Source organism: Ptychodera flava, chromosome 4 (genome assembly GCF_041260155.1).
Source record: "Ptychodera flava strain L36383 chromosome 4, AS_Pfla_20210202, whole genome shotgun sequence".
Lineage (NCBI taxonomy): Eukaryota > Metazoa > Hemichordata > Enteropneusta > Ptychoderidae > Ptychodera > Ptychodera flava.
Genome location: NC_091931.1, coordinates 35158912 through 35174593, shown reverse-complemented (window position 1 = coordinate 35174593; position 15682 = coordinate 35158912). Strand labels below are relative to the sequence as shown.

Below are 15682 nucleotides of genomic sequence, written 5' to 3'. Positions count from 1 at the left end.
GTCCCCCCGGACGGTGTCCGTGGGGACTAAAAATGAGAAAAATAACCAAAAAATTCAGCAAAATTACAAAATGCAAGATATCTTCATGATATACATAAAACTGTATAAGGTCCACCTAAAGTACTTGCACACTAATTTTCAGAGCAATCAAAATAGTGGTTCTTGAGTTATTAATTTTTGACCACTTTCACATTTTTTAAGCTCATTTGCATAATTTTTGCATTGCAAACTTCATTTGAACAAAATCCCATCTTTAGCCCAGAATGCATCCACACAACAAATACCAAGCTAAAAATTGCAGTGGTTAGTGAGTTTTTGATGTTGACGGACATACAATACTTACACATATACATACATACATACATACACACATACATACAGACGCCACCGACTTCAACCTATACGATAACCTCACATTGGTATACCAAATGTGAGCTAAAAATGATCAAATCACATCTTTTACTCAAGAAATACTTTTTTTACAAATTATGCGAAAAAATATTCGATAAACCGAATAACAGTGATTTAAATATATCAATGCGCCGTTCGATGATGAAAATTGTTCTATTTTTTCAACAGATTTTCATCTTAAAGGCGGAGCCTCCATTTAAAAGGACGCGAAGCCATGGCTTTGTTCATTATGTAAGTGGACACCGAACAGGTAACACACGGGCACACACTCCAGAAAATACCACTTTTTAGTTTTTTCCGGTCGCAAAAACGCAGACAGACTGCCAAGCGGTCAGCGAAAAGCTGATGCTGATCGTACTCAGTGGTTATATTCAAATTCTAACTTGACTGGAAGACGATTTTTTAGAAAATTCGAGCGTTGTTGGTAGGGAATCATGACCGTTTGCGATTTGAATCGACCGTAAATCAAACGCTTGTATACACTCTGTTTGCAGGATTAGCAAAAGGTGACAAAAGGTTGAGATCACTTTGTGTAATTAATGTTATAGAAATCAAACATCGTACTGGCCAAATGTTTGACTAGGAGGAGAACTCCACAAATGCGAGAACCTGGGATTGAAAAGTGCGGCTTTAAATGGAAATAAAGCTTGTCATTTGTATGTAAACCCAAAAATTTGGAGATAAAATTTATGTCAGAGAGGCATATAATAAAAACACAGCCCAAACAAGAGACTATGTACCCTCGGGGCAGGAGACCATTTGCCCTCCTTACATCAGGCAAATGGTCACCTGCCCTCAGCAAATTGTCCCATGTTTTGGCTATGATTTATAATATGCTATCCACTCTGGAGAAAAGATATCAGACGTATTGTTTCTCTCTTAAGATTTTTATTCTGAGATGACATGTTCTCAAGAGAACAAGTAAAATGTCATGTTCATACTACAAGACAAGTATGTTGAAAAGAAAGAAACGGTCTGTAATGTTGCCATACCAAGTGGCAATGTTAGGCCAAAAAAATAAATTTTGCTGTTCCAATAACATGGTTTTCAAAAATAAGGTAGGTAGGTCGCCAGGAACATTTTTTTCCACAATATTTTTATTTTTAAATATGCATTTTTCAGGGGTTCAGGGCAGTCAAACACTGGCCACAACATTTCCAGAAAAAATGTATCATACATATAAATGAAAAAAAAACATAAAAGACATCCTCGTTCAAGCAAAAATCAAATACCAAGCAACAAACGCATGATTTTACGGGTTCTTCTTTCTTCTGTTTTACTTCTATGTTTACAAAGCTCTAAAAAGTTTAGGGTCAGCAAGTGAAAAATAGGGTAGGTCAGGTTATCGGAACAGCACAATTTTTTTGTTCGGCCTAAATGCAGTGCCGGGGATAATCACATTCTGAGAAGTATTGTGTCAAAAGTTTTTGAGGATGATTTTCCTGAATAATTCATTGGGAAATTTACAATCTAAACATCTGACTTCCATTGGTCCGATGGCAGGGATTTTATTGGTCTGTCTTTCCTGAATGTGCCATTGGTGCTATGACTTTAGCTGAAGTACTGCCTAGAAGACAAAAAATAGTAATTGTACATTCAGTTAGTTTTCATCAGAACTAACCTAGCAGTTGTAAATGAATCATTCCATCATCAAAAAAAACTTGACAATTTTTGTTCTTTTTGTGGAACCAGGCCATGCTAAAGGATTCAAAAACCTTGAAATTAACGATAAATTCACAATGCTGATATGATGATTCACAGATGTAACCAAGCTGTACTACCTGTTGAGTTTTACAGTTATTAAGGTAGGATGTGCCTTGGGGACAGATATTTAGACTCTCAAACCTCTACAGTTCTTTTTTAATCTACCACTTGTGGGGGTTCATTTTAAGGCTCTTGGAGAAATGAAATCTTTCACTGTCTTACTTTTTCGAAAATCCGAAATTTTATTTTTCCCCCATAGAGTTAACACAGGGATGGCCTCCATTTAGAATTTCAAATATCGCAAAATGTGTAATTTGTTTTGCCAGAGCCAAACTTTGCACGGTGACCCCCAATTTTATTGTTGATTTGGTGAGAGAATGGTTGAAAGTTCCTTTGAGGAAAGTTTGAGCAAAGTTTCAGTCTTTCACTTTCGAGGTGCATTCTACCTTAAGGCAGCCTTTCGATTATTGCTCTATATTTCTGAAAGATACCAGAATATTTTTCACACTTTCTTTGCTTGTTCTGTGTTTAGTCAGGACTCAATGTGTGTTTTGCTGGCCACTCTTTATGCATTTACCACAGTGCCTAGAAATGTAACTGATTGTCTGAAATTATGTCTAATTTGCAAACATAGCACTCAAAGCCAGTGGCTCATCCCATCAAAATGTTTTACTTAATTTCCCTCACAGAGGTCTAAGTTCACAAACAGAGCGGATGGATATGACGCAAAACTTGCTTTCTAAAGGGGTGGGGGTGTGAAGAGATTCTGCTACGAATAGGAACAGGAGATGGATTGTTGTGAGCCAAGGACCTGAATAAGTTTTTTTGGGAAATGTATCCTTCGAACCAACAGCATACATATATGCCAGTCATCAAAACCAAAGGCACATTGCATATTGACAAGATCCCCTGGTGAAGAATTGTGTGACGTTCGATTATAATTAATCCTTTCCCCGCCAAATTCATCTTCCACTATCAGATCAAGTTTGTCGAAACCAGTCAGGCATAACATATTCTTACACAGGATTATAAATTTTAAAACTTTTTACCATTTTAAGATTCTTAAACAACAGCGGGTAAACATGATTTTTACTAATTTGTCTTGCTGTGGTAATATTATCATGTTTATTTTTTTGGATTCACCTGATGGTGATAGTGATAGTAGGGGATCTTCTGACTACCTTGATCTTGTCATAATTTACAATGACTTCATTTGAAAAAGTTAATAGCTAAAAGTAAAATTCTACTAACAATGAACTATTTTTAATTTTAAGAAAATTTTACTACAGTTTGCTGAAGTGTTGTGGTGGCAGAATAAAACAGGGACATATCTGAAAGAAACTCGGCATCTTGCCATAGAGGGCGTCTGATGATTTTTTTTTACTGTGGGTCAGTACTCTAGATTGGGGTCATTGTTGTTGTTGTGTGTGCCTCCTTTCTGTAGGCACTAAGTGACCAAATTTTAATCAGTATTAACACAAAGGACTCTGTGAAAAGTAAAAAGTCAAGAGACTCTGGTTTCGTGTTCCAAAGTAACAGGATCAACTGCTATCGTAGAAACAAAGTAATTTATGAAACCATGGAGTTGTGAACAGTGAAGGGCCAGTAGCTGTAATTTGTGAATTTTTTCACTATTTTCACAATTTTTATTTTTCATAATCATGTTAATTAGATTTTCTTGTACTTCTTTCTTCAGCATACTGAGATACAAAATATTCAGCTTGTCAACTCAGCCTGTACATGAAGACATTGCATTTTTTATTGTCGACAAGTGAATTCTGCTCTAGACCAGAATTCAAATGTCAACATTAACAGTACATTTGACAAGTAACTGTGTTGACAAGCTTATAAAGTAGGTATTTCAACATGCTTTGGGAAGTAGAACAAGAACTTACACTTGACATACAATGGTGACACAATGGTGAAACAAATCATCACAAGTTACAGCTACAAGCCCTTAACCCTTTGAACCCGGCTCGGATATAAATGTCCGATGACGTCATAGAGTACCAGGGGGTCAGAGTGCAAAGGGTTAAAACTGATGTGGTTTTTCCAAGGGCTAACGTAAATCTACCTCACTGTAAAGGAGTCTGATCATATGATCACTTCACAGTTGGGTCAATGGTGCTTTATCAAGGGACTGCATATACATTTTACAGTTACAATTATGACAAACGATCCAAGAGTGGTAATGTGGTTGTATTGGTACTTTCAATAGCCCTGATCGCAAATGGCGTATTTTTTTCTCTCATTAATATACATAAATAAATATTTGTCTGCATTTTCTGCATAAACGACGAAAAATAAAAGCTGCTAGTGTTACAATGGCTACTATAAGTCACACTAATTCGTATGAATTCATGGCTCAGACTACAAGCTGCAACAACAACCGTGCAAACGACAACAAAATTTGTCCAAATTTTGGGCAGCGTTGTCTGATTTCGCATGCGTACAGCTATATTTAGAAACAAACCTGAAATCATGATCAACACTATTGTTGGTGCATGCATGACAACTGTCGAAACCTCCTCTCAACTGTATTCCCTTTGCACAGAGCCTTTACAGAGCCATGCCAGTATCAGTAGTTGCCACTCTCAATGAATGGCATTGAGTCCCTCTGAAGCAAAGGAGCTTTCCATTATGTGCCTTCAATTTGGGCATCCTCTAAAAAGTATGTCCCCTAACTTTATAACATGTCTAAAATCTTTGACTGAATCTTGAAATATTAGATAATTATCTCAAGTCAGCCAGACAGAAGTACATACACTATTTACATTCTTCCCGATTAAAAATAGCACTATCACGAGTCAGTGGTTGGCCAATTTAAGTTTGACAGCAAACTACCTCTGAATGATGAAGACGCCTTTACAGCACAACATACCATCACTGATAGAGTACAAAGTGTACATCTAATTCAATCAGCGGTGACCTTTTTTCATTTTTAATTTCGTTCTTCTTCTTTGTGGTAGTTATAAGTGGCGACCTTTTTTCATTTTTAATCTCTTTCTTCTTCTTTATGGTGGTTACAATTTACAATTTTCCAGACTGCATTTACATAAAAGTATATTTGTTATCAAAGTATCTTCCACAAGTTCCATTTGATTTGATATGTGATCTGTTTGATTAGCATCAATTGTCTTTGAATGGATGTTCATTTTGGATGTATAGAAACAACACAAGTTATTGGCAGCTGTTTAGAGCTTTAATTTCTCATTCATGGGTCAAATGAGCCTAACCCCACACAATGCAACTTGGTGAAAAGAATGATTGGGCGCTTTAAAGAAAATTCTTTGTTTGTCATCCGAGTGCTGGTAGGTTTTCAGAGAAAATTAAGAAAAAAAACACAATGTTAACTCTATTACAAATAAAAATATTAATTTTCCAAAAACAAGTCATCGTTGATGACACAGTCCCCACTTGTTAATGGGTACTTTGATTACATGTCCTCAGAGAGGATAGAGTCCTCTTCATTAATTAGGTCTGTGATAAAAATACTTTGATACAGATGACGCTCAATGGCCAAGAATGAGTTCCATGGTGATGAAAACATAAAACCAATGTAGGCCACCATCCTAAAGTTCAGATAATGAGTCAACTAGGAATTAATCAAGGATGTGCAAAACATTTTTGCATACAATTCTAACACTTGACAGATTATCACTGGTACCATATTTCATAAAGTTTGATGCAGTATTTACAACACTATGAGATCAACATCTGTATCAAGTTTCATCACATTTGACGTTGTATTAATTTTGGCTATATCACCCTAATTAGGAAAGTTCATTACTTATGCAATTACAAATTAATTAAAATGACACTGATAAATGTCTTTTTCAATGTTAAAGCAATGTGAGCTTAACATCAGTTATCATCTGTATAAAGTTTCATGAATTGATGCAGTACATATTTCTGACATATCAGCCTACTTACAAAACTTCAATAATTGACATGTTACTGCTACATGACGTGAAACAAATTGACGAAGCATATGTATGAAATAGGTCAATGTCCTTGTACCAACTTTGAATGATACTGGTGGAAATATGTCTAATTATGGCTCTGTACATTTGAAAATTGTAACAAAATCACCGCCATGCAGCAATATTGATCTTACTGTTTCAAAACTCAACACGTATATGTATGACGTAAGTCAATGTACATGTACCAACTTTGAATAAGATCAGTTGAGACTTGCCAGAGTTATGGCTCTCGACATGAAACAACCATAACAAAATTGCTACCATGTGGCCATATTGGACCATCTCGTGAAACCAATCGACATACATAAATAAGTCAATGTCCTTGTACCAACTTTGAATAAATTCGCTTGATACATGTCTGAGTTATGGTTCCAGACATGAAAAATCGGAAAAAAATGGCCACAAAACAAATCAATGTGCATATGTATGACATAGGTCACTGTCCTTGTACAATGATTAAAATTGGTGAATAAAATAAGTTGAGACATGCCCAAGTTTTGGCTAAGGACACGAAAAAATTGTAACAAAATGGCTGCCATGCAGCCATATTGGATCATATCATGAAACAAATTGACATACATATGTATGACATAGGTTAATGTCCTTGTACCAACTTTGAATAAAATCGGTTGAGATATGCCTGAGAGTATTATGGCTCTGTACATGAAAAAGTCGTAACAAAATGGCCGCAAGGCAGCCATATTGGATCGTATCACATAACAAATTGACATGCATATGTATGACATTAGTCAATCTCCTTGTACCAACTTTGAATAAAATCGGTCGAAACATATCTGAGTTATGGCTCTGTACATGAAAACATCGTAATAAAATGGCTGCCTAGCTGCCATATTGGATCGTATCACATAACAAATGACGTATATATGTATAACAAATTGACGTGCATATCTATGACATTGGTCAATGTCCTTGTACCAACGTTGAATAAAATCGGCTGAAACATGTCTGAGTTATGGCTCTGTACATGAAAAAATCGTAATAAAATGGCCGCCTGGCGGCCATATTGGATCGTATCACAAAACAAATTGACGTGCATATCTATGACATTGGTCAATGTCCTTGTACCAAGTTGAATAAAATCGGTTGAAACATGTCTGAGTTATGGCTCTGTACATGAAAAAATCGTAATAAAATGGCCGCCTGGCGGCCATATTGGATCGTATCACAAAACAAATTGACGTGCATATCTATGACATTGGTCAATGTCCTTGTACCAACTTTGAATAAAATCGGTTGAAACATGTCTGAGTTATGGCTCTGTACATGAAAAAATCGTAATAAAATGGCCGCCTGGCGGCCATATTGGATCGTATCACAAAACAAATAACGTGCATCTGTATGACATATGAAGTAATCCTTGTACCAAGTTTGAATGAAATCGCTTCTTGCATCTCTGAGATATCTGCGTGAACGGACGGACGCACGCACACACGTACGCACGCACGCACACACGCACGCACGCACGCACGCACATGACCAAACCTATAAGTCCCCCCGGACGGTGTCCGTGGGGACAATAACCAAGCATACATACAGACATACAGACAGAAATACAGATGCCACTGACTCACCATATAAGCTTTTTTTGGTATTTATAGACATACTAAACATGAGCTGGAAATGAGCTAAATGTTGATACACTTGCATTTTTTGTCTGTGTTTGTTTTTTTCCATGGCTGGCTGGTAGGTTTTTCATAAATACAATGACGGTAAACAAAGAATTTTCTTTAAATGGCCTTATTTTGTTATACAAGTTACATATACCGGGGTACATCATCATGAGGGAGTAGGATTTAAGGTCACAAATACCTTATTGGCTGCTTCTAGTGTTGTAACCATCTTCTTCAATTCCTCCTGGTTGAGCTCTACTGAAACAGTCTTTTTACCTTGCTCTTCTTGCAGATCCAAATCTAACGTCAGCAAGGGTTCATGCACTGATGCCAGTTTATCGCTTGACATGGCAAGCTATAGGAGAAAATATGCGGAAATAGGATACTAGTAAGCCTGCCGATATCATAACAACAAAAGAATTATCACATTATGCAGGGGGGAGTTTCATAATCCTTTTCTCCATAGTTAGTGAGGGACATGTACAAGTCATTTTATGGCACCATCAATCTTCCTTTTTATTTGCCCGAGGCTAATCTAAAGTTAATTTCATTGCAATAAAAATTTTCATTCGCTATTTTCAAAAATGGAAACATATTTAGAAGTGTAGTGTAAAGGTCATTTATTGTTGAAACATTGCGGGATATCTCAAAATTTCTTTTACTTCAGCCCTCTAACAGTGCATGTAATCAGCATGAGTTCCTTGCATCAAAAAAGCTTTCCCTGAGTCAGTGGTGCATAAACTTAGCCTACAGGATACACTATACAGATTACACGTATTTAGTAATGAACATGAGGTCACATAGCGTTCCCACAAAGTCAAAAGAGTGACGATATGGCCTGAAATCAACCTCAGCAAATCTTTTCTCACCCACAGCACGCGATCATGAAACCTTTGAAATGATTGAGTTTTGCTTACCTTTAATTTCCAGTCAAAGTCTTTAAACTGAGCTTGTGATATTGCTGCTGTGTCTTCAAGAAGTGTCCTTCTGATCTCATCCCTTCTTACATTGTAACAGTCTGTCAGGACTTTCTGATATTCCGGTGGTAGACTGTCAATGTGTGTTGTAAACTGTCAGAAAAAAATCACGAATTTAACTTCACGTGTCTTTTTTTCGGACATTAGATTTCAATGAACGAGGTAAAAGGGGATTTTTTCTGAAGTGACAGTTACAGGAATCATCTTAAGGAAGTATGCACCTCAAAAGTGAAATCCAAGATTTACTGATATTTGAAATTCAAAATGACTTCCATCACTGTGTTAGCTCTGATGGAGAAAAATAAAATTTTCGATTTTCAACACACTAGCAGTGTTCATTTAGGATGTAAAAACGAGGGGCCACTGTGGGCCCCTACTCCTGTCCCAAGGGGGCCATTTTAGAAAATCGGGGGCCATCATCATCACACATGTAAAACCCTTGATTTCTCTGCAGAAAATACTATGGTCTATCAAGTCAAGAAAAGGAGAATACAAGAGATCCCCCCCCCCCGGTAACCAACCAAGCCTACTGCAAAGTTGTACCCCGTACGTACGCAGCAGGCCCAACAATGGCAGCAGCAAACTAACAGTTTGGTTTCATTCAATTGTTTACGTAACTAGTATGATGAATTATTGATATGTCGGACTTGGAACAACTGTACAAATTGCTAAGGACTGTGATTTTGACTGTGGAAACGATCATGATCAAAGCTTGGCGCACCGGTAGGATTTCTCCGAGAGTGGCCCCCGATTTGCAATGCATCGACAATTATTCAGCACGAGAGTGTAACCCGTACGACCTAAATAAAGTGAGCGATACATCAACTTTTAAACATAACTTGTATGAATTAGCAAATTTACGATCATTGGCTTTGACCAAAGGGTTTACACAGCAGTGTTGTTCTATACATAGAACTGGCTACTCTGGAAAACGAGATATGTCCGACCTAAACTGTGTTGCTCTTCAAAATGATCATCTGGCAAAGCATGGATGCTTTCCTTGCAGTGTTCAACGTTTCGCTGGTATGGACGGTAGACGTTGCAAACGCTTCAATTTAAGGGACTGCCCGATCATCCTGGGTTCATCAACTATACTGGCATTAAAAATCCGAGTGGCGACTAGCTTTTCACCATTACGCAGCGTGTAGTTCCGTTGTTTACATTCATCAGCCATGCCACATGCGCATGGCTCCAATACACCGTTGCCCCTACATCAGTCCTTTCTACCCAGCTTCCTATGTACCACCATATATGCTGTAGTGGGCAAAGGTCGAAGGGTAACTGAATCGTTTTACATGGCACACTATGACTGAGGTAATAACCTTCGGGGGAGCTACGCGAATGTATGAACTGTGTGAAGTCTGCGTGATCGACCCATTCATATAATGTTGCGCCCTTAGTGGCGCACCAAATGTAGAAATGAGGGCCATTCGAGATTTTTTTGCGCAAATTGCGCAATGGCGCGTCCTAGAATTAACCCTGACTGAGAGGGTAAAATTTTCTCTTACTCAAAGGGCTTTAAAATGAGCCCCCACAAGTGGTAGATAAGAAAGGAATGGGAAAAGTTTGAGAATCCAAATATCTGTCACCTACATGTAGGTACATTCTACGTGTAAGTTAATGGGTGCATTATTTTCTTTGGATGCCTGTCATAAATAATGACGTAAACTGAAGTACCATCTAGGATAATGATGCCAGTGTATCATGCAAATATATATATACATGACCAAAAAGATCAGATGTTTCACAGAAATAGTTGGATTTTATGTCCAATTCTAATTTGCTTAGCTTGAATCCAGCAATCTGATCGGCTGGAGCCGGGGTTTATATTCTCAACAAGAAGCCGTCGCGCTTTGAACATTTTTGAGCTCACGCAGATTTCAAACTCCAGCTTGAGAGCTCAATGCGCCATAATGTCGTACAAGTGTACAGCTTGAGATTGATTTTGATTGTTAAATTTTAGTCTGGTGCAGCTCGATGAACCCACAGATGAAGAGCTTGTATAAGCTGCGACAGAAAGTAACAACATCATAATTTTTAAATGTGTTTTTGAGCGTTTTTTTCAGGTAAAATCTTCAAGTTTGATGTGCAATCGCCATATTGATACGTTGCGTTACCGTATCGTTTGTATGGAATCAAATGCGCCCATTCTGAAACATTCTTTTTAGAGTTTGTGTCCAGGGTGCCTGAACCGTCGTTCCAACTTCGGTCCCAAATAATGACATTGTCCACTTGTATTTAACTTTAGCATGTTTTAATGAGGTTATAAACTGCAAGCAAGGGTATTTGGTTGCGGATATAAGACCTCTAGGGTGAAAATTAACATATTTAGGAGAAATAGCCCGACCGAATGAGGTGATTATTTCCCACCAAATATGCTAATTTTCACCCCAGAGGTCTTATATCCACAACCAAATACCCTTGCTTGCCATTTATGACCTCTAATTATACTGCACAGCTTAGGTATTATTCAGCATCAGAGAAACATCTGATCATGGTTCCTCCACCCGCAAGGGCGGAGGGACTGTGATCTGATATACAACTAAAAGGACATAAATCCCTCTATTTGTGGATTATCTCACGTGTTATACATCTTTCAGTGTGACATTTTACAAGGAAATGTCCAAAATATGAAGTTTTCAGAATGCCCTGTGTGTTTAACTCAGATCACAACACAACAACATTGATTGCAGCGTGTTGTCAAGGCCTATGTAATGCTTAATGCATAAAGCGAAAATTCAACTCATGCAGTGAAGATATTGTACAAATTGAAGACAAACTTGACTGGTTTTAAATTTAACTGTGTCACTGGTCACTGTCACCAGTAGCTGTAACTTTTGATGAATTTTTTCACATTTTTATTTCTACCGTTAACTACAGTTTCCTGTGATACACCCAAAATCACGTTGAGATACACAATTAAAACTGCATTGAGCGTGTCAGCTCAGTCTTCACATGCATAGACTGCATTATGATATAGTCAACAAGTGATTTCCGGTCCAGATTTGTGTTAAAATATAAATAATAACAGTGCATTCTACACATACAGATGGAGTTGGCAAACTACATAGTTGGTGTTTCAACGTGCGTTGGTGGGTAGAACGAGAACCTGCACTCCGTACAAAATATGGTGAAAAAGTTAAAGCTACTGGCCCTTTGAGTTTGTTAAAAATAAATATAGGACAATTACCTGTTCTGCTGAGGTGTGACTCTTTACAGCTGACTTGAATATTTTCTGCGATCTGTCCACAACAGTAAACCACTCCTCCACACTCCACACTTTACTGTAATCTTGAAACCGGGGCTGCGTATGACCACACAGTCCGTCCACTACCTGGTGGAAAAACTGCGCAGTGAAGAGATACAGTGTCATGGTAAGATGAAAAAACATTCAGTGATTAAGATTAATTATCTGAGAAATCACAAAATTGGTTCAACAAATGAATTCATGACATACAAGGTATAAAAAAATCATGAGGAACAAACATATATGAATGGAAAACAGAAAAAAATAAATACAACAACAAACAGGAATAAGTAAACAAATAAAAAATACAAGGAATTAATACATAGAAAGACACCCTAAATTTCATGAGACAAAATACTTGCACAGTAACAAGAGTAGTCTCTCTGATTTTCTGCTCAATTTCGTACATGTCATCATATTTTTTTAGTCATTATTGTTATACAAAATACTGGTTTGTATACTGTCTCATAAAGTATTTGACAAAATTAATGTAGTGGGTCGCCTCTAAGTATACAGCCTCTACTTGAATCATTTAGTCTCAGTCAATGTGTTTTGGTGACATGTATACTGCCCATTGGAAAGATACCTGTCAAAATCCTAGCGTAGAATTGTTACACATGAGGGCAAGGGTTGAACGTAAAAAGCAAGCTGCAATAGGACAATTTCTTTTTTCCTGATTGAAGCTATAATATCACAAAGCCGAAGCACCATTGCTGTGGTATAACAATGCATAGTGAATATGCTGCAAAAAGATGGAGGGGATAGTCTGTGAGGTGTATGGCCTCAAAAAACTAGTAAAAACACAGACCGCTAATCACGGCTGCACTTATGTACTCTGCGGCTTTCTCATCCAAACGAATACGCTGGGAAGCACAGGCACTTGACTCAATCCAAGCATACAGTCACTGCCATGCAACCAGTAAGGGTTGCATCAGTGGCGGTTTGCTTGCATTGAGTCTAGTGCCTGTGTTGGGAAGGCTGTGGGCTTTGAGCACTACTACTCTTCAGTATGCTATGGAGGTTCTACCTTCATGGCATAACTCTAGACTTGCCCACGGTTTCTAACATTCCGTGGATTTATAAAATTTCAATCGACTAAATTGAAAGAATAAATTTCTGCAAACGCCGTAGCGTTGACAGTGGTGGGGCTGAGGCCCGTGCAAGATTCAAAATGGAAGCTACAAGGCGCTACATCATATACATATAGTAAGCAGTTTGCCACCTTCCTACATTGGCACAGGCTGTAATGGGAAAACCGGCCGTCTATTTGTGCATGACTATTGTAAACGTGTTGACCCGAGTCTGGAAATAAGAATGATTCGGATGAGACAAAGATACGTCGTACCCTTTGGAACTGATCTTCAGAAGAAGTATTTGTGTACGAGAAACTTTCGTTCACAATATGCCCCAGATATACCTACACTTCCGGGTTCTCGCTTGACGGATGCTCTCCATGCAGTACGACTTTGTAAGCGGGGACACGCCCCCTACCAACCGTGCGGGACGCGCAAATCGAAATTTTTGCATATAACATGACTTAAAACCATTAAAACTTATGATACTCACGGTAGATAGACGTTCAATTGGACATTTATGGAGAAAAGCTAGGCTTTCCGTTGTTGATCCCATATTCCTCCAGCGGTACAATTTTCCCGTCACACAATGCGCATGTGCAGTAACCTTTAACCTGTCTGGCTTAATCGTGGCTCTCAAACGTTTGCAAACCATACCAGGGACACGAGAAACATGAAAAAGAATGAAGAATACTGCTATGATTAAACCATATTTTGTGTACGAGCCCTTTTTCCTTGTTCTCTCCCTTCTTGCCGTATGTTTCCTCGCTTTGTGTGTTGAGCAATGGCGGTTCAGTGTTCGGCAGAAATCCTGTACGAAAAGTTCACCAAGAGGGGCGCACTACATACTGCATTGTGCTACACTTAAGGGAGCCGTCATTATGTACGGCCTGGGGGGGGGTGTCGGTATTGCTTTAGAAATTTCAAAATTTCGAGTAACCCCCTGCCAACCATGACGTGTTTGAGTAACCCCTCTCTGCTACAGACATTTTGAGTGACCCCCCCCCCCAAAAAAAAAAAAAAAAAAAAAAAAAACTGGGAAAGATAAATATCTATGCAGTAAAATGGATTGCTGTTGCGACAGACCCTGATTAGCTAAACCCTGTGGTACAGGTCTGTGTTGGAAAGAGGTTCCATTGCTTTGACAGGGGCTGATGTACAGGTCTGTATCCAGTGCTCTGATGACATGCAGTGTTCTCCGTAGGATATTTTTTACAAGAGAGTGAAGATGTGGTGCGAAAGCACCACAAGCGACTGCCTAAGCGGTCGCGGGGGAGGTCAGGAGGGGGTGTCCCTCCTGCCATTGGAGCTTTTGAGAAATAGAGATTAAAATGGTGTTATTTGGTGGCACTTGGGGAGTTATTTTTTCAGGCTTTTTTCGTATAAAAATTCAAAGTAACAGAAATCTGAGAGAGCCTCCAAAACTTATATTCCAGTTCACTGATTTCAATTACATTTTTTGAAAACAAAAAAATAGTGACAGACATACATTTATTCACATTTATTATTTATCATTATTTTCCTGCAATAAAAGATGGGTTTGTTGTCAAGGCATTCAACTGGTTTTAAACTTCATAGAATCAGAATTAGCTTGCTTAACACATTTCCCCCTATCGGTAACCTATACAATGTAGAATACAGAAAGCAGACGTTTCTCATGAATGGTAAGGCAAGTATATCAATCTTTAATCAGGAAATACTGAAAAATGTACTCAGTACTAGCCTCTAACACAAGCCTTGCCACGTCGAATAGCTGATCATTCTCGTCTGAAGATCACAATAACGTGAAACACATAGTGTAATGAAATTTTAGTTTCTACTTGAAACCACCTGTATTATGATATATATATATATACAATATATTATATATATATATATAATATATATAATATATATATATATATATATATATATAAACAGATTACTTCAAGTACAAAGTAATGAAATCTATTACTTAAGTTTCATGCATCTTGCAATCCTCAGATAGAGTATATATATATATATATATATATATATATATATATATATATATATATATATATATATATATATATATGTATATATATATTGTGTGTGTACACAAATACCAGGTATGAATATACATATCTTTACTATTACTGTTGTATTAATTCGTAACTCCACTAAATGCTTCAGTACATATCAACAAAATTGAGTAGCCCCCTTCTTGTTCTCCACTTTTGAGTACACCCCCCCCTTTGTAGCTTTCGATTTTTTGAGTGACCCCCCTTCAGATTCCTCCGACCGCCAGGCCATAAATAATGACGGCTCTATAACTATACATTAGGACTCAATGCACAAAGCGAGGAAACATAGCGCAACAAGGGAGAGAACAAGGAAAACAGGCTCGTACACAAAACAAGGTTTAATAGCAGTATTCTTTATTATCATTTATATTTCAACAGCAACTTGTGTGACCCTGTGCTCAAACTTGCTATATCTAAGGGAACAAGGGCGTAGGAGAAAACGGAGCGGAAGCACGGAAATAGAAAAAGAAGGTTCAAGGGCGTTGGGGCTTTCAAATTCCAGACTGTCCAGAGTACCATGGGGGCCTCCAACTTTTCACTCAATGCAAATCAGCATATCATACCTATTAATCACTCTGAACAGGGCAGAAAACAAATCTTTCAAAAAAAAA

General features: G+C 37.9%; 1 protein-coding gene across 1 annotated transcript; it reads right to left on the bottom strand.

The window, feature by feature from the left end:
* Window positions 1–1279: 1279 nt before the first annotated feature.
* LOC139131564 (COMM domain-containing protein 8-like) lies at window positions 1280–13677 on the bottom strand. The gene is made up of 5 exons (XM_070697675.1): window positions 13520–13677; window positions 11897–12052; window positions 8647–8799; window positions 7929–8084; window positions 1280–1978 (listed from the first exon to the last, which is right to left on the bottom strand). The coding sequence occupies exons 1-5, from the start codon at window positions 13580–13582 to the stop codon at window positions 1955–1957; spliced, it is 552 nt and encodes a 183-aa protein (XP_070553776.1). The 5' UTR covers window positions 13583–13677; the 3' UTR covers window positions 1280–1954.
* Window positions 13678–15682: the final 2005 nt, after the last annotated feature.

What these genes read in the sequence shown, in the direction of transcription:
- LOC139131564 (XM_070697675.1), bottom strand. Translation starts at nt 13,582, where the DNA reads ATGGGATCAACAACGGAAAGCCTAGCTTTTCTCCATAAATGTCCAATT. An exon ending in CAATTGAACGTCTATCTACC is followed by an intron (nt 12,053 to 13,519) that starts GTGAGTATCATA and finishes TTCACTGCGCAG; the next exon opens with TTTTTCCACCAGGTAGTGGA. An exon ending in GTCACACCTCAGCAGAACAG is followed by an intron (nt 8,800 to 11,896) that starts GTAATTGTCCTA and finishes TTTTTCTGACAG; the next exon opens with TTTACAACACACATTGACAG.